This window comes from Artibeus jamaicensis, unplaced genomic scaffold, assembly GCF_021234435.1.
Source record: "Artibeus jamaicensis isolate MK-2021 breed Jamaican fruit bat unplaced genomic scaffold, CSHL_Jam_final scaffold_369, whole genome shotgun sequence".
Lineage (NCBI taxonomy): Eukaryota > Metazoa > Chordata > Mammalia > Chiroptera > Phyllostomidae > Artibeus > Artibeus jamaicensis.
In genome coordinates, this window is record NW_026522042.1 from 23,504,127 (window position 1) to 23,523,535 (window position 19,409).

The following is a 19,409-nucleotide window of genomic DNA, read 5'->3' on the forward strand; positions in this document are numbered from 1 at the left end:
TTTAATGTTTTTAGAGCCGGAATTTATGATCTTTGTGTAGGCATCTGAACTAACAAGTCCTTCGAAAAGGACCAAGAAGCCAGGTTATACAGGCATTGACTTTGCTATTTTTACTGTTGATTAAATATTTATTTATTCAACATTTATTTAATATTTGCTATTTATTTAATTGATGCTGTCCCTGGTCATAGCTACTGCTCTGGGGCAAAAGGTTTGTATGCATTGGTTTCCCTTTCAGCCTGAGGCACTATTTGGTATTTTAAATTACCATTTTGATATTTAAGTAGGCTGCAGTAAGAATAACAGTTAAATATTTATTACATCGTACAGATAGAAAACGGGCCATTGGAAAATGGACTGGTTTACGTATGTATTTTTCCTCCTTCAAAAACAAAAATAATTCAGTGCTTAAAAACAAGTGCTTAAATTATTTTTAACTAGTCGATGGTTAAGTTGATGACAAAAATGAGTTAATTTTCAACATTAAGTTTAAAAGTGAGAACTTAAATTATTTAACAATTTTTCTGAAGGTGTTTTCTAATTTATGACATAAATCAGAGGCTTTTCCATATTCAGGGTACTTCTCTGCCAAGGTTTGAGGTCGTTTTGGAACTGGGCAAAAATCCGTCCTTGGAATAATTGGGCCCGGTGCACATAACTGTGGTTTGATTTGATTTGATTAAAAGTAGCTAAGAGAAAGTTACAGTGAGGCATTTGATGTCACTGAGCGCAGTGCCAAACGGAGGGGTAATTCCGGTGGGGGTACACGTGGACAGATGTACGTAAGACCGCCCAGGCTTCCAGCGCTGGCAGGAGCACCAAGGCCTCGTTGTGGGGGACACGCTTCTCCTGACGCCAGCGCCAAGGCCAGGGGTAAAAGCTGTGACACATTTACCATCATGATGTCCTGTGGTGGACTTCTAAGTCTTTATGGATCTTAAACAAAATCATTTATATTTCTAAGCGTGTAAATCATTTGTAGAAAGGTTGTTTTATATTGGTATGGTTTGAGGTTTGTAATTTCTCCATTCTAGTGTCCTGGGAATATTTTTGTCCAGTTACATGCTTTTCACGCATCTGTAGATTTAGATGATATTTTTGCACAGGTTCTTCCTTCTCTCCCTTTCTCCTCTCTCCTCCCCTAACCTCCCTTTCTGTGTCGGAGACTGACTCCTAATGTTAAAGCCTAACAGGCCCCTGCCCTGATGCTCCGTCCGCCCCAGGTGTGTGCAGGCCTCCTGCGGGCAGCACCGCAGAGCTGGGGTTTTGTGCCGGGGCCGGTGGGGTCCGTGCATGGCCATTCCTGTGTTTCTGCTTTGACTCCAGACTGGCAGAGGACAGCCTGTTTTTCTCAGACAGACTCCGTAACATTTTTACCCTCTGGAACCTCCCTCATGGAAATCTTTGTAGAAATAGCCACTGACAAATTTTATCCATAGTCATTTTAGCTCAGTACAGGAAGTTGACTCACAGAGCAAGCTGAGCATCTCTGTATTTTCAGGGGTGTATCAGTTTGGTCCCAGCAAAAGTTACAAGGAACAGACCAATGTGGAAGGCCAAGGATGCAGTTAAGAGACCTCACGCCTGTCCTTTTCTCACTCCTGGCCCGTTACACAGAGATTGTTTGCAGCACTGACTTGATGGCTTCATGTTCCGGCAAATAGGGAACTTGCATATTCACAAATTGCAAGGAATGTCGGCCTTGCCGAAGATTGTCCTTTAAAAACAATTAAGGTGGTAGAGTTGGACAGTACTAGCCTAAAGTGTCTAGTTCTTGAGCTCACTGTCTCCATTTCCTACCTGTGCAGAGACCCCATCGCAGGCTGAATTGGTGCCCCACAGCCACTATAAAAATTGTCGCAAATGGGGTGGCTCCAAACAATAGAAACTTCTTCTCTCACGGTTCTGGAGGCCCCTCGTCCAAAATCGGTGTCACTGGGCCAAAGTCAAGGTGTCAGCAGGGCTGTATTCCCTCTGGAGGCTCTGGGGAGGGATCTGACTCCTTCCTTTTCTAGCTGGGATTACTGGTGTCCTTGGCTCATAGCCACATCACTCCCATCCCTGCCTCCACGGCCAGATCACCTACTCCTGTCTGAGTCAACGCTCTCTCTGCCTTCCTCTTACAAGGACACCTGTGATTGCATTCAGGGCCCCTCTGCAAAGGATAATCTCCACCTCAGGACCCTTAGCTTAATCACACCAGGTCAGTCCCTCTTTCCATAAAAGTGACATTTTGGGTCAGTCCCTCTTTCCATAAAAGTGACATTTTACCATTTCCAGGGACTAAAACTTGATGTCTTTGGGAGCCATTATTCAGCCTAGTGCCTAGTCCACTCTGTGAACCTCCTTGTCCTGGGACATGGGAGAAACCGACCCATCCTACAGGGCTGGGTAAGGGTCGAACGAGAGGGTAAAACAGAAGTGCCTTGGGCACAGTAACAGTCTGCTCTGTTCAGCCCTGCCACGTAATGGGAGTGATGTGGGTTCGCTCCTGGTCAGTCAGTCTGTGAACGCCTCTCTGTGCTGGGGCCGGTTGTGGGCACTGGGCTTTTACGGTCATACCCCTGGGCTCTCCATCCAAGTGCAGCTCTCGTGCTTTGCCCCGTAGGACAGACAGACATTTGTCCCTGGCCAGCCTTTCTGTCAGGGTTTTCACTGACATTATTATTCTGAGTACTGCGTTTTTGCTGATTGAAAAGAAAAAAAAGAGGAGAAATGGGATTGATAACTGTGCTTCCCCAGCACCCCAGTCTCAGACTGAAGAAACACTGGTTCCTGCTTCATGCTTTTTGTAAAATCTTTCAGGACAAAGACCCGTCTGGAGCCTGTAAATAGCTGGCAGGAGCCTTACTTCTCAGCCTTTCAGCCCAGTGCCTGGCTGTGATGAATAGTCTCTGGGAGGCACAGAATTGGATTGGCTTCAAATTAGATCCAGATGCAGTTTCTGGTAATGCCATGGCTTCGGTCAAAACTGCCAGCCGCTCTCATTAGGCTCCTTGGCCGACAGCCGCAGCCACGAGGAAAGGACGGCCCAGTCAGCAGGGGTCACGGGGCTCTTTTGTGACCTCCCAACTTTCCCATGCCTCATAATATTTTTGGCTAAACATATTAAACTTCTGTTGTTAAGAATTTAGTTGTAATCTTCCTCTCCCTCTATTGTTATTTTTTAACACCATCTTAGATGCTTTCCATGAAATGGTGAGCAAAGTGTAGAGATCCTTCCTGTGAATGACTCTTCCTGAAACCCACAGGAGCCCACGTCTGTGTTTTGAGTCACCACCGTGGGCAGTCTCCAGCCGCCATGGGTTTCTCTTGCTCTTATAGCGCTGAACCTTTCAATGTGCGCCCCCCCCCCCCCCCACACGCATTCACTGCCTCATCTGGGCTCTAGGGAGCTCTTCTGCAGTGTGGAAAACAGCTTCTGCACCCTTGGACTTTTCCTTGACCACCTCCTTCTCCCTCATTGCAAAGAACCAGAATGTCTGCCCCAGCTCTCTGTTAAGATGCTTTGGGCTCGCCAGGCTCCACATGGCCACCTGTGTAGCATTTTTACCCGCTGTCTCATCGTGCCTTTCTTGCCGTGAAATCTACACTACCCATTTGTGCCACGTGCTGATTGCAACTGCACATGGCCCACCAGGAGTTGTGACCTAGGAATTGTAGTTCTTTGTGCCCCCTCCATTCTCCGTCATTCCAGTTTGTACCCTCATGGCTTGAACAACAACCTATATTCAGTCACCTACTAGTGTGGCCTCATCTTTGACCTTACTTAGCCTTTGGAAATACAGCGTCTCCAACCCCTGCAGAGGCTGCAGGTCAGTTCTCAGCAGACCCCTCTGCCTGGGCTCCCATCCCTTGCTACTGCTAAACCAGCTCTTGGTGCTCAGTTCAAGTGTCTTCCTGCTCAGCCTCTTCCGTTGCACTGTCCCTCAGCCCTGTGCAGCCCCAGCCTGGTCTGTGCCCCGTGATTGCAGTGTGACTGTCCTTATATTCTACATGCCCTGTCCACTCAGCCAGCGACCATGCTCATTCTTTCAATGTTTAGTAACAAAACAACCCCCCAAATGGTTATCTCTTTTCTCCACCCCTGACCCCATGGTTGTCAGAGAAACATCATGGGGCAAGGTGGGTTGGTGTTCTAGGAGGTCGTCTCTCCAGCTTTCCAGCGTTAGCAGAGACCTCACTAATGCTTTTGCATTGTTCACGTGCTTTGTTTTGATATGCCATCTCACTCCACAATGTTTGAGGCAGCTTCCAAGGGACGTGAAGAGTAAGACTGCTTACGAGAGGTCTCGTAGAAAGGCCAGAGTCAACATGGTGACGATAATTGAGCAGCGGATTCCTCCCTGGGCTTGCTGGGAGCCACGCCCAGGAGGAAACCAGGTCAAATGCACAGTTCTACTGATCTGATGAAAGGCTGCAAGCAATTTTGGGAAACTTATTCCTGGGGTTAAATTTTAGGAACTTACCACCTAGATCTGTGATAGGGGATACTGAAGAACAAAAGACGACATCTATTTGATGGGAAATGCAGCCATTTCATTAAACTGCCTTCTAGCCGTTTCATCAAAGCTGGTAGTTGAAAATGTAATAATATGGCATAGTCCAATGAATAAAGTTACTGAGGACAAGAAAGCAAATGAGACCTTGGTATATATTTTTCTGCTGATTTCATTTGAGCCTGTATATAAGCTCAAAACACCTAAGGAATGAATAGGCAAAACTCTCCTTTCTCATATAAGATGTCTTACTTCTCCTCTTGTCAGCACTGTGTCAGAGCTCACATAGGTGCCACCTCTGTGATAGGTGCTTTCTCGGGCAGCCACATTTCTTTCTTCCTGGAATGCTCATGGTTTGTCTTGCACAGTTTCCACCCTGGTTTGTGTTTGCTTGAATGCAGGTTTTGCCTGCCCCACTGGACAGTCAAGTCCTCAAGGCAGGACCACGTGGTATATAGTTTTCCATCTCCCGTGGTACCTATCCAAGTGTTTCACAGGTAGTAGTAGCTCAGTAAATATTTGTGGACTAATTGCCCGAATTAGTTATCATATCAAAGGAATATACAGAGCGTGATGGGATAGTTATAGTTTAAAGACGTAAGCATTGCATTTTAGATAGGTCAGAGTGTTTCTAAGTTGGGAAATGCCTCCAGAAAAAAACACCTCAGTTGAGTTTCACCTTTCACTTCTCCTTATTGCAGGTGCACAGTTGTGGAGGAGCCTCAGTGAAAGGTAGGAAACTTTCTTTCTGGATTGTGGCTAATGGGGGAAAGGTGACCGAGCTGCCAAGATGGATCTCCAAAATAATATTTCAGTGACAGAGACCCAAACCCTAGAGTGATTTATAAGCATGGGAGAATAAAAGAAAATTCCAGCAAATGGAGGGCAAGGGTCCAGTTGGGACTCAGTGAAGAAGTAGCTTCACATCTCGCTGTGATGTTGGGTGACCCGAATGTGTGGCAGTCCCTGTGTGTGAGCCTGGAAGTGAAGAACAGGAGGCGTTTCCACCGGGGGGCTCCTTTCAGACCTTGGTTTGGGGAGTGAGCAGCACTGCTGGGGGAGAACCGGGCACCCCGGGTCCTGAAGCCCTGCTGGAACATTCCAGGGTTGACCATGCTGTTCTTCAGAGGACTTTGGGGTGGGAGGAGCGGGTGCCGGGCTGTTAGGGGTGAGGGTGCAGCAAGTGCTGAGTGACCTTGAGACTCCTTGCCCAGCCCCAGACGAGTCATCTCCCCTTTTCGTGTGGCCTCCCATGAAATGAACGCGCTGCTTCCAAGTGGGAGAGGAAGGAGCTGGGAAGTTGACAAGGGGAACATCATTCCCTTCACCAGCTGTGCTTTGGGAAGTGGGAAAATGAGGAAAATACAATGATAATATACCAGTAAAATGAGAGGCTGTCTCATGCTGGCCACTTATTTTTTTTAATTCTGCCTTTAAAAAATTCTCATATTACTTAGAGAGAGGTGCTTGGGGTGCTCGATTTGTATCAGAGTGGCCAGCATGAGATGGATATACAAAAAGGAAGACTAAATAGTGCCTTTAAATTCCCATGAAAAAAACACAACTTGGCATTTTATATAATGTACCTTGAAAAACTGTGCTCTTGGAAATAATGTTTATTTCAGGTATTAAATGCTCATTAAAGGGTAATTTCATGACCAGCTGGCTTCTGCTTGCTTGCTTGTCCATTTTGGGTCGCAAATTTCCATGGATGGAATGTAAATAGGTAAACTTGCCAGGAGACTGGGACACAGAAGGGGATATTGGCGATGAGAAGGAAAATTGGACCCCCAGTGGTTCTCAGGGAGGTGGGAGGGGCGAGGAACCAGCAAGACTGGTCATTTGTCTCCAGGTCTTTCCTGGGGTCCAGTGTTCCAGTCTGTGTGCACCTAAGGGCGGGGCTGGTTATCAGGGCAGCCGACCGTGTGATTAGAGGGATCGAACTTCCTGTCCCTGCTCCTGATCTCTGGGGAGAGGAGAGGGGCTGGAGATCCAGCCAGTCACTGGTGATCTCATCAACCGCACCTATGTAATGAAGTCTCCGTAAAACCCCAGAAGGACAGGGTTTGGAGGGCTTCTGGGCTGGTGGACATGTGGAGAGACCGCTGTCTCTGTGCCCTCCACCCATACTTTGTCCTGTGCACCTCTTCCCTGTGGCTGTCCCTGAGCTATGACCTTTGTGATAAATTGGTGATCTAGTACGTTTAACGTTTCTCTGCATTCTCTGAGCTGCTGCAGCAAATGAGTGGAACTCGCAGAGGGCATTGTTGGAGCCTCTGCAGTCTGTAGCTGATGAGTCAGAAGCACAGGTGACAGCAGGACTTGGGACTGGTGTCTGAAGTGAAGGGGATACTTTCTGATATTTTTCACTGCAGTTTCCCTTGTATAATTGTATTCCTAATCTAGTCGTCCCACCAAAGATGTGCACTTAAAATATTTATTCCTCACATTCCTTTGATGATAATGACTTGGTATGTTGTTTACAGTGATTCTTGGCCTTTATCTAGTACTGGGTAGTGCTTGTGTTTTTAACACTGAAAACATGTGATAGATAACAGTGGTGGAGAAGAGGTTCTTGGCGGCGGAGGGGGGCACAGTCTTGCTCCTGTGAGGTGTGTGGGGTCAGGGTCGTTCCACTTCCAGGGTCTCAGGCGCTGAGCTCAGAAACCTCCTTCTCACTGGGCCTTAGAAATCAACTCCCATCACCACCTCCGGCCTGCACGGCCCAGATTCCCAGGTCAGCACACTAGGGTTAGTTTGAACTCTAGCACCATGCAGGTAGTTTGTGTTCAGTCTCAGAATGAGCCAGAGCTTCTTTATGTGGGGCTCTCGTTGGCTTATTTAAGGGCTATGAAAGGCACTGTTAAAAAGGTGAATCAAATATCTGGAGCGTTCTCTCTTTATAAAGCCAGTGTGCAGTTTTTACATTAAAAAGGAGCACCTCAAAAAGGGAGCCCTTGTGCACTGTTGGTGGGAATGCAAACTGGCGCCACCACTGTGGAACACAGTATGGAGGTTCCTCAAAAATTAGAAACGGAACTACATACCATACGGTCCGGCCATTCCATTTCTGGGTGTATTATCTAAAGAAAATGAAGCAAGATTGAATGGGAGAGATCTGCACCCTCCCGTTCACTGCGGCATTATTCACGTAGAAAGGACCTAAAGTCTGTCGGCAGATGAAGGAATGAATACTCATCATAATATTCAGTTGGTACATATACACAACGGAATATTATTCAGCTATTGAAAAGGAGGGAAGTATGCCATTGGAGACAGCGTGCATGGACTGTGAGGGCGTCATGCTCAGTGACGTAAGTCAGACAGAGAGAGCCAGAATACAGTGTGATCTCGCATGCGGAGTCTAAAGGAGCCGAACTCATGAGAACAGTAGATGGGAGCTGCCAGGGCCTAAGGGGTGGGAGGTACGCGGAGAGGTTAGTCAAAGGGCACAGGCTTCCATTTAAAGGGGACGCATTTGGGGACCTAATGCACGGCACGGTGACTGTAGCTAACAATACAGTATTATATACTTGTAAGTTGCTAACAGAGTGCATTTTTAATACCCTCACCGTGACAACCAAATGGTAACCATGGGAGGTGAAGGATGTGTTAACTAACCTTATTATGCTAAACATTTTGCAATATATATGTGTGTCAGATCATCACATTGCTCACCTTAAACTTAGACAATGTTTTGCGTAAATTATGTCTCAATAAAGCTGGGGGTGGGGAAAGGAATGCCTTCCTTCTTTATCTCCATCTAGTGGCTTGTTATTTCACAGGCTGTTATTACTCTTTGGGAAAATTTGTCCTTGTCAGCTAAGCTAAGCTTAAAGTATTTCCTTCAAAACTGAGCAGAAGGACAGTGTGTGTGTATGTGGATGTACGTGGAGTGTTTCTGGGTATTCGAAGGGTTTTCGTGGTGTTTGTGCATATTACACACTGTACAACATAACAGCGAGGCCAGCGCCTAATTTTCAGTATTGTCGTCAGCAGTAGAAACTGGGTAATTTTAATCATATGCCATTCACATATTGACTTTTGTACCTGGAAAATTCATTTTTGTGCAAATGTGATTCTCAGTGGATAAATTCTGAGATGTGCTCATGCTTGACGTATATATTTTTTAATAACCAGGAAGCACTCACTCTACAATCTGTGAACAGGATTTATCCAGAGCTGCCTGTCCGCCTAACCAAATTAGCATCTTTTATGACTCATTCCTGGTATTGAAACGAAACCTGATCCACCGTGTAATAGCTCTTTATTTCTGCATGTGACTGGGGCAGAGCACTGAATAAAATCCTCTGTTAACAAAGGAAAAACTGTGCATCTCACCTGTTAAAAACAAAATTGTTTTTCGTGAGGCCAGGTTTTTCTAAGTAAGTGTAAACTAGAAAGAAATGCCTTTACTTACATAGGCACCAATCATTCAAAACTGTGTTACCTAGTTCTTTCATAGTTTTGTACATTATAACCCAGATGAAGGAGCTGTTCTCATCAGAACTCTTGTTTAATTGTTCAGTGTCCATCTACAGAAAATGCCGGGGGTTTTCATGGGAACTAACAATTTTGAAAGTTATGGCTGAGAACTCTGGGATTTTCTAACAGACTTGGCCAGAATCACCCTGCCTCTGGCAGGGTGTCCGTCATAGGAGGTGTGGGTGGCTTCCCAGTGGTGGAGAGAGGGCGTCAGATCTACTTGGCCTTACCGTGAGCTGACGACTCTCCAGGGGCACAGCAGAGGATGAACAGGCAGTCCTCTAGAACTGATGGGGATGAGCTACAGTTGTGAGCTTTTTGCCACTAGCTGAGTCAAGTTGCGGGATGACTCCTCCCAGCCCGATTCCCTCACCCACTCTCAGAACTAGCAGTTAGTTATGCAGCCCCACTCCACGGGATAAATGCCCCTTGCCTTGTCGGCATCCAGACTAACTGCTGAAGTGTTCTAGCTTTTTATCCTCCCCTCTGGGGAAAAGGGGCAAGCATCTTTGTCTGTAAAACCCGAGTCCTGAAATTGCCCCGGCTCATACGCCTAGAATGAATTGGAGCATTTAAGTAAGGAATGGCTAGTTGCATCCTTGAGTCCAATGTTATGTTTCTGCTAAAACTGAAGAGTCATCTAGCATTTGCTAAATTGTCTCCTCTGAGGAATAAAATTTAGTGTGTCAACTGTTTTCTGTATTTGTGAGTCATCACTTACTCATCAAAATCCCATAGACAGGGTGAATTATCAAGTAAAAGGCATTACATAGTCCTGCGTGCTAAATAACAAAAGTTCAACCAAGTGCATTTACAGGTCTAACTGGCTGTGTTGAACAACTTATGAATCCAGCAGCATCCCGTCCATCAAATGGAAAGGAGTTCTGAGACCTGTAGGCAATGGAAAGCCTCTATAGAGAGGAGGGGGGAGGGATCAGAGTGAACTGATTACCTCATCGCCCCGTGGAAAGCCTATGTGGCAGATGACCTCATAGGTGCTCACTGGAAAATTCCAGACCAACTGGTTAAGATTATATTGCTGGGGAAGGTGGAAACTGCAGCTAGGTGAGGCGTGAAGCCTTGGTTTGGTGCTGCGGGCTTGTCACTGGTGACTCCGTTTGGGCTAAGTTTACTTTCTTTGCTGTTGGGCACAGCAATAATTCTGACTCATGCTTTGAAATTGCTAGAATGTATAGTTTCAGATTTTTTAAAATATATTTTATTGATTATGCTATTACAGTTGTCCCATTTCCCCCCCTCATTCCCCTCCACCCTGCACACCCCCACCCACCCACATTTCCCCACTTTAGTTAATGTCCATGTAGCATAAGTTCTTTAGCTTCTACATTTCCCATACTATTCTTGCCCTCCCCCTGTCTATTTTCTACCTACCATCCTGGCTGCTTATTCCCTTCTCCTCCTCCTCCTCCCATTCCCCTGTTGCTAACCCTCCATGTGATCTCCATTTCTATGATTCTGTTCCTGTTCTAGTTGTTTGCTTAGCTGGCTTTTATTTTAGGTGTGGTTGTTAATAACTGTGAGCTTGCTGTCCTTTCACTGTTCATATTTTTTATGTTCTTTTTCTTAGATAAGTCCCTTTAACATTTCATATAATATGGGCTTTGTGATGATGAACTTGAATTTGATCTTATCTGAGAAGCACTGTATCTGCCCTTCCATTCTAAATGAAAGCTTTGCTGGATAGAGCAATCTTGGATGTAGGACCTTGCTTTTCATGATTTGGAATACTTCTTTCCAGCCCCTTCTTTATTGTAAGGTCTCTTTTGAGAAATCTGCTGACAGTCTGATGGGAACTCCTTTGTAGGTGACTGTCCCCTTATCTCTTGCTGCTTCTAGAATTCTCTCCTTCATTTTAATCTTGGCTGATGTAATTATGATGTGCCTTGGTGTGTCCCTCCTTGGGTCCACCTTCTTTGGGACTCTTTGAGCTTCCTGGATTTCCTGGACTTCCTGGAAGTCTATTTCCTTTGCCAGATTGGGGAAGTTCTCCTTTATTATTTGTTCAAATAAGTTTTCCACTTGTTGCTCTTTCTCTTCCCCTTTTGGTACCCTTATAAATTGGCTGTTGGAATGTTTAAAGATGTTCTGGAGGTTCCTAAGCCTTTCCTCATTTTTTTAAAATTCTTATTTCTTCCTTCTTTTCTATTTGGTCATTTTTTTCTTCCTTCTGGTCTACTCCATTGATTTGAGTCCCAGTTTCCTTTCCATCACTATTGGTTCCCTTTGCATTTTCCTTCATTTCACTTAGTGTAGTCTTCATTTGTTCATTTAATTTGTAACCCAAATCAACCAATTCTTTGAGCATCCTGATCACCAGTGCTTTGAATTGTGCATCTGATAGGTTGGCTATCTCTTGGTCACTTAAAAGTATTGGCTCTGGGGCTTTGATCTGTTCTTCTGTTTGAACCTTTGAGTCTTTTTTTTTTTTTTTTGGCCTGGTCATGCCTGTTATGGATGAGGGGAGGAGCCTTAGGTGTTCACCAGGGTGGGGCAACCCAGTTGCTGGGTTGGGGTGCTGTATGGTGGGGGCAGGGTCAGAGAGGGAACAATGGCGCTTGCTCCGCTCTCTCTCAGATTTTGGTCTCCTCTGCTGCTTCCCACAAGAAAATTGGGCCCTTCTGGTGCTGGTTCTCGGGTGGGTGGGCTTGTGTACATTTTAGGACCCTGTGGGTCTCTCCAACGAACTCTCCTGTGAGCCTCCTGTGAGGCTGGGAGTCTCTCCTGGCACCTCAGCCCCCACAAGTGTTTACAATCGGTGCTTTTAAGCTTTATTTCCCGGTGCCGGGGCCCTGGGTTGCACGGTCTGTCTCGCTGCCTGTTTTCACCTGGGGCCACCTTGCACGCTCTCACTGGGTCTGCCTGTGGCCTCCCCACACCTGGGATCTGCCACCTGCCACCTGTGTGCAGGGTCTGCCAGCCACCACTGTTTCCTGCGTCGACCCCTCTCTGCCGGCCTCCCACTCCGCCCCTCTTACCGGTCTGGATGAATGGTTGTCGGACTTCCATACAGTTCAGTTTTCTGTCCGTTCTGATTTTTTTTTGTTTCTAAATTTTTGTTGTCCTTAATTTTGGTTGTGCGAGCAAGTACAGTGTGTCTACCTACACCTCTCTCTTGGCTGGAAGTCCAGTTTTAGCATTTCTGAATGTGTCTAAAAGTCACCTTAGAACCTGTATTTTGAAACCCTGTGCTTGTACCTTTCTAATAAGCCATAATATTCGGAAACTTTTTTTTTTTTAGTTTACTTTCAGCCAGAACTCTAGACAGGGAGCCACAGCTGCATGAGTTTTAAAATAAAATCTTGCTAGGAAGGATGTATCTGATCAGATTAAATGAAAAATATTTTCCTCAAGAAACTAGTTCACCTAAACCCAGAAAATGCTGGATTTAAGCATAAGCACATCTGCGCTGGGGTGGCTTTTTGGCCACAGACGCCTGGGGAGCCCTGGGAGCTCAGCAGCACTGGGAAGTCTCTGCCCTGCCAAAATAAAAATCCGAATAGGCCTTTTATTCCTTTTTTAAAAAAAATAATAATTGAGCACTGTTTTATAGTCATGTATGCACAATGGAGGGTCAAAAAGCCCTTTTCCTCCTCTCCCAGGGAAGAAGAACAGACCCTTTCATTGAGGGAGAGATGGTGCGCTCTTAGCCAGAGCTGCCGAGGTGGGGTCTGAAGGTTTCTCAAAGTTCTCCATCCGGATTCCAGTCTGTTGTGTTCATTTTTAAAGTTGCATGTTGAAAATTACCCCATTTGAAGACAAGTATGGCACTAAGGACTACAAGCCGTTTTTAAAGCAGTTCTGGAAGACAGTGATGCGGAGAATCATGCTTAATTCTTCACTATCAGTGGTGTACCTATGTAAAACGTTATTTATGAGTTTTAGAAATGCCTTGTGCTGGACATTTAGGGAACATTCTTTTCTCTCAGGAGTCCGTCTAATTAAAATGTATACCTGGAATGTAGTTCAAGGGGAAAAACCCTTCCCGAAACTGATGTGGGTCTTCATGACAGCAGCTAATACATCTCCCAGAACATTAAAAATAAAACAAAAGAGGAAGCACAGTACCTTCCATAGCCCACCGATTTCATTGACAAGGGCGGTAAATGGTTAGACCTATTCCTTCATGTGCATTGCTTTCCTGAGGAGCGTATTCTCCTTACGTCCAAGCAGATTTATCGAGTGAAAACGTGGGGAGAAACACAGGGCTCGGGCTGGCTGTGGGTCTGGGAGCAGCAGCCCTTATGTGACCATAAATGACTTAATACTTAGGACTCCTTATGTGAAAAGCTCTCAGTATTATATTTTTACTATAATTTTGGGGTTTGATCATTTTTAACATTTCTTTAAAATGATGTAATTCCATAATAATCTGTTTTAACATTAGTTCTATCATCATTTTCCCCATTATTTTAGAACTGCTTCATCTTTGAATAATTCAAAGTGTGAGTACATTGTCATTCTCTGTGGTGGCCCCTTGGGTCTCTATGGCCACTTGATGACAAATGAAAATTACGACTCTGATCATTTTCATCTCTGTTTGCAGATTCTCTTAACCCCATGCAAACTGGGTTTCATTAGGTAGTAGATCCTGAATTATCAAGGATTCAAAAAATGTAGTTCACGTATAAACATATAAAATAATTAAGCTAAACGAATTGTTAACAAATAGCATTTTTTCTCTGTTTCAGTAAATTTAAATTACCAGAGAAGGAAGATTAGTAGTTAAAATTTCTCTTAACTTGCCTTAGCCTATGTTACAATCATTTGAATATAAAGACTTTACATGTGGTTAAAAATCTTTTCCTTTCCTTCCCTTCCCTCCCCTCCCTCCCTCCCCCCCCACATCCAAACCTGAACAGAGTTTGCGTCAGAGTTCATTTGAGCCAAACTGACTGCAGTGCTGAGAAACAAGATCTAAAATGCTCTGAGGGTGACGTTTCGCAGTTTCTTACGTGTATTTGGAACTAAAGAGGGAACCTAAGGAGGATTATAGGAAGGCAGGAGAAAGCAAGGCAGGGATTGGATTGGAGGATAATTAACTGGGTCATGAGTTCTTTTCAGGGTGGTTACTCTTCCCAGGGGTCTGAGGACAGCATTTCAAAGGTGGTAACCTAGATGTAAAAAGCAATAGGCAGGACCTGCCTAAGGCAAAGATGAACTTTTACTAAGTAAGTTACAGGCCTGGTGGGTGACTACGCCCCACCACCTGGGCAATTCCTGCCCAGTGAGGACTTTATGAACAGGTGACCCTGTGAGGTTACTTTTGGTTAGATTTAATACGGTGCCCTTTTTCGTTCCCTCTTTCTCTGTCTCTACTGTTCCCCAATATTTTTATTTGTATTCATATTTGCTTCACAGCATTTAAAAGGTATTCTTTCTGATTTTAAAAATAACATGTGCTGATTTAGAAAACTGAAAATATAGGACATTTATTAAAAAATGAAAACCCAAATCCCTTATAACCCCATCATCCAGAAACTAAACTCACTTTCAATTTTATTTCCTTCCAGTCTTTTTGTAAAATTACTTGTATATATTCATTCATTTATCTGTCCTTTCAATAAACATTTATTGACTGCCTTCTTGCCAGGCATTTGTGGAAGGGAAAAAAAGCAGCAGTAGACCAACAACTGTGTCTTCTTGGTGTTCTGGTGAGTGAGCCAGAAAAATCAATGTCACCGCAGCACAAAATGTTGGATGGGGTTTAAGAGAAATGGAAGCAGGAGAGGGATTAGAGAGTGTGAGGGTGGGCAGGGAGGGCCAAGCTGAGATAAAGTGTTCAGGAAAGGCCCCCCTGAAATAGATTTTTGAGCAAAGACTTGAAGGTGGTGAGGTTGTGAATCATGTCTGGAGGAAGAGCTTCTAGGCAGATGGAACAGCAGATGCAAAGGCCCTGAGGCAGAAACTGTGTACAAGGGTGATTTTTCCTTTATACTAGTAAGTTTTTCTATTTTAGATGCAGCTATAGTATCTGGAATAAATGGAATATTGTGTACCTCATTCAGATCATGTGTATAAGAATATTTAGGGCTATGAAAGTTTACCCTTTATTGCTAATTATAAAAAAATTATAGATTTACAGCAAGCACAGAGAGGTATAATGGACAAGTACATCAGGTGCTGGTACCTAAATGTGGTGTTTCTGTGTGAAGGTTGTTTTAGTTTTCTTGACTTTGTTTACTCTCATTACCATTTTTCCTGTAATGAACATGCACAGCCTTTATTGTGGGGAGACAAGATATTCAGTGAGGGGGTGGTACCATCAGGCAGGGCCGGGCCTGTGACCACGGGTGCGGGAGGTGGCACGGAACTCCGCAGGCAGCACCGCCTTGGGTATTCAGTCACCTAAGTGCCCAAGAGCCACTGCCCAGAGGCGGGGCTCCAGTTACGAGGAGAGAGATGGCTCGGCTCAGTCACTGGAAACAAAGGTCAGGGCCCACGTCCAGAGAAGCAACTGGGCTCAAAGGAGGGGACGGAGCCTCAGAAATAAGTCCAAGGTCCCTATGTCACTTAACACTAAGCATCGTAGGATAGGGTTACAGAAAATTATTAATGTATTATTAAGTAGTGAGTTGAAATCTTTAATTTCCGACGTCAAGTGGTTTCTGAGGGGTGGGGTAAAAGTTCCAAAATTCTTCCTTTCTGTGGCTTAGCGACAAGCCCAAAGATGAGCCTCCAGACACAGATGAGGGGGCTTAAGTGTCTGTCCTCCAAGGAGGTTGTACTGAAGTAAAACTCGGACACCCTCTGCGCCATCCAGAGTAGGACTGGTATTTCTAGCCTTATTCTCAAACTAGAGTCTTCGGGCCATTGAACGACACCAACCTGAGAAGACTCATGTTCTCTTCCGAACAACTCAGCCCTGGGTTCTGCTGGCCCGTCTGTCTGTCCATCTATCAGATACCAGCTGTCAATCTGCTGCCTACCATTCTCCCTACCTAGCTTTGCATGTTCTTTAATTGTATTTCAGTGATCATGTTTGATACATTGAAACATACGTGAAATATACATGTAAATTGTAAGACATTGTAATGAAACAGACAAACGGGCCTGGAGCTGCTGTGCGTCCCTCCTCCCCGTGGCCGCCTCCCCACGCCAAAGGCGAGCATGGCCTGGAATTTTGTGTTCTTTGTTCCTTTTTGCTTTTCAAAATATATACTTGTGTATGTGGGTGTATACATATAAATATACATATAAGTATGCCCCTATATTTAAATTACATATATGTCTCCCTAAATTAAACTTTTGGTTGGAAGTCTATAAAAATGGTGCTGTTATTTCCCCGGACCAAGGTCTGAGCACAAACAGCTCTCAAGATCCACCCCACGTTACTGCGTGGAGATGCAGTTCATTCATGGTTGCTGCTGTGTCGCAGTTCATCGTGTGACTAAACCACCATTTACTTAGACCTCTGCTTTCACTGGACTGTAGAGTTTTTGTTTTTACCAGGCTGTGCGTTGCTTCTGTGAGTGTGAGTGTGAGTGTGAGTGTGCTCTACGGCCGTTCCACAAACAGGAAATGCCTGGCTCGTAGTGTGAATGGCGTCCTGAACCAGGATACTGTTGTCAGCATAAGAAATGTCCAGACCAGTAAGAATTTTATGAGTTTATTTGAACCAAGCTGACGACAGGTGCCAGGGTACAAAATCTCAATGGATTGAGAAAATACTCCAGAAAATGGCAGTTTGACCCCTTATTTTATGTATCAGAATCGAAGGAGGAGACATAAGGGGTTACATGAAATTCCCTGGTAGTAGATTAGGGAGGTGGGAAAAAGCAAAGGAGGGAAACCACAGGGATTGGATACGGAGTAAAATGAATGGAGACTTCTTTTGCAGGCGGGTCCAGGTTAACAATCAACAGTGAATTTGGTCACGATAACAATGAGGGGTTTGGAGGTCTGCCCTGGTGCACTGAGGGTCCAGATAAAGGAAATTACCCTGACCTTCCAAAGGTGTGTTACCATAAATGCAAAAAGACAAGAGACAGGCTCAGTTAAAGTAAAGACTTGTACTGGCTTAAGACTTGACTACCTTCTATGACTTGCTTTTAGTTAGAAAGTTTGAATTTCATACCATCCTATGAGGTTACTTTAGGTCTCTGAGTTTGTAAGGACGCTATTCAGGCCTCCCCTGAGCTTATTAGGTCTGGTGTGTGGTCCCTTTTTTGTCCACACTGAGTATTTGAAAGCTTGTATAGAATCTGCACCGGTTCTTGCACTCTGACAGCTGTTGTAGAAACATTTCCTCGTGAGACTGTTGTGGTGCTGGCTGCCACTAGAGGGTGCCCAGGAGATGGAACATCAGCGAGTCCGGGAAGCTAAGAATAAGGTGGCTACTGTTGAAACCTAGCTGTGGGTCTGCAAAGTGCTCTTAGTTGTGGCCTATTTCAGCAGGACAAAAAGAGTGTTGCTCTAGTTACAAGAAGACAGTGCAGTTAAAGGGTATTCTGTACCCATACATATGTATGCGTGGGTACAGATATATTGTAATATAGTTAGGGGGAGTGAAGAAAATGAACAGGGAGCAAGACAGGTGACAGAAAGGTGCATCAGTGGACAATGAGACAGACCAGGTGGGGAGGAAGCCCACCAGTCAGTGACAGGTGATTGTGCCTCTTAGTTTAGGAACAAGCCGAGGACTGGTGAGGCTTCTCAGAGCTCTGGGGTGCTTTGAGTGCGTCCTCATTTTATTGCTTATTTCTATCCACTGTCTGATGAAACCTTTTGAATGTTGTTTATTATGTGCTCTCCAAAGCTTGTCGTTCCCTATGTGGGCCCTGACTTAGTACTTTTTTTTCTCTTGGAAACAAACAGAAACATGGATCCCCTCCCCGTACTCTCCCCTGCCCCAGAGCTCTAAATACTCTTGAATCATGCATCCCAGAAAATTGTTCAGTTTGCAGTTGTGTGGAGAGAGGACCTCTTAGTGAGTTGCTGGCCCCTGGGTATGAATTGACCTGTGAGCTACCAAAGGCAAAGGTCCTTGATTGTTAGAAAAGGGTACAAAAGAAAAGACTAAAGAGGCCTTTTCTCAGAACCTTGGAGTGTTTGTAGTGTACCGAGTTGCTCCACACCTGCCCCTACCACGAGAGATGCCTACCTCCTGGTGCCCAGAACTGGTTACTGTGCTCCTTCCCTGGCAAAGGGACTTTGCAGATGTCATTAAGTTAAGGCTCTTAAGACAGGGCCATGATCCTGGATGATCCCATGGCCCCATGTCAGCGTAAGAGGGAGGCAGGCGGTCGGGGGCAGAAGATGCTAAGCTGCTGGCTTTGATGATGGAGCATGTGCCCTTCACTTGTCATTTTAGTCATGTTTCCTTTTTATTTGTGAAAGAGGAGGGTATGTGCGAGAAGGGGAGAAATCTACATGAAAAACATTATTATTGAGAAGTACTTGGTAAAAGGAGGGAAAAATATGTATCATGTTGTACCTTTATTGGGTAGATTGCATGACTTGTGTGCTGTTTGTTAGGTTTTTTTTTTGAAGGCTATTCTTACTTGTACTTGTTTTTAATACCTGAACAACTGGGAGAGAGAACTTATAATCCTGCAGTCATTTGGCTTGTGTTCTTGGAGAGTATTTTTAAACTATAATTTCAGAGCCATCTAATGCCATTAAAGCATCAGAGGTGCCTTCAGTATTCAGTTCTGCTGAACGGCACACTTTAGATTTTGAAGAGTATTATGACTTCCACTGAAAACACATTTTTAAAAGATGTTTTCCTGGATGTCTGCCCTAATTTTGTTTGTTAAAAAGAGTGATGATATTTTCAGTCATGACTCAGGAGTCATCTGCCTGGGAAAGAAAACCATTTGAATTCCAACACTTATCAAGCGAAACATCCTCAAGTCAGAAATGGATATTTATTTTGAAAACACTGCACATTTAAATATTCTCCCTACCCACCTCCCCCCGTCAGGGCCAAGTTGGAATTAAATCATCTGGCTTTAAAGGGCTAATAATGGATGCACCATGCTTGGAATAAATCATGAAGACTCAGTAATCGAGAGAGGTTCAAAATGGAAAAGAAACTTGTATTTTTTTAATTGAGCAATGAATCTGAAACTGACCTGGGATCTGGACTGCACCGTCCTAATCCAAGTCCAAGTCCTCATTAAACTGGGATGGAGAAGACAGCCGTTCTTTGTGTCTCCCTCTTATGCGAGGTGTTCAGTGAATGCGGAGGTGACTGAGTTGGGCCCGTCCTGCTTGCCTCGTGGAGGGAGGAAGTGTTCCTGGGGTGGGGATCTATGTTCTGGGGGTGGGGGTGCAGGGAAAGTTAAAAATCAGCTTAGAAGCTTGTCTTCGGTCCTTGTCCCCCAACAGTGAAAAAATGCATGGCGGGTGATAAATGAATTTTCTTGTGCTGGTTAGAATATGGAATCTGTAATTTAATCAGTG

General features: G+C 44.7%; 1 protein-coding gene across 1 annotated transcript in view; it reads left to right on the forward strand.

Annotated features, from left to right (window-relative positions):
* Positions 1 to 19,409, forward strand: part of RETREG1 (reticulophagy regulator 1) — a 114,923-nt gene that overhangs the window by 30,977 nt on the left and 64,537 nt on the right. Inside the window, exon 3 of the mRNA XM_037154568.2 lies at positions 5,201 to 5,231. Within this exon, the coding sequence (XP_037010463.2) occupies positions 5,201 to 5,231 (31 nt within the window). The remainder of the gene's footprint in view (positions 1 to 5,200; positions 5,232 to 19,409) is intronic.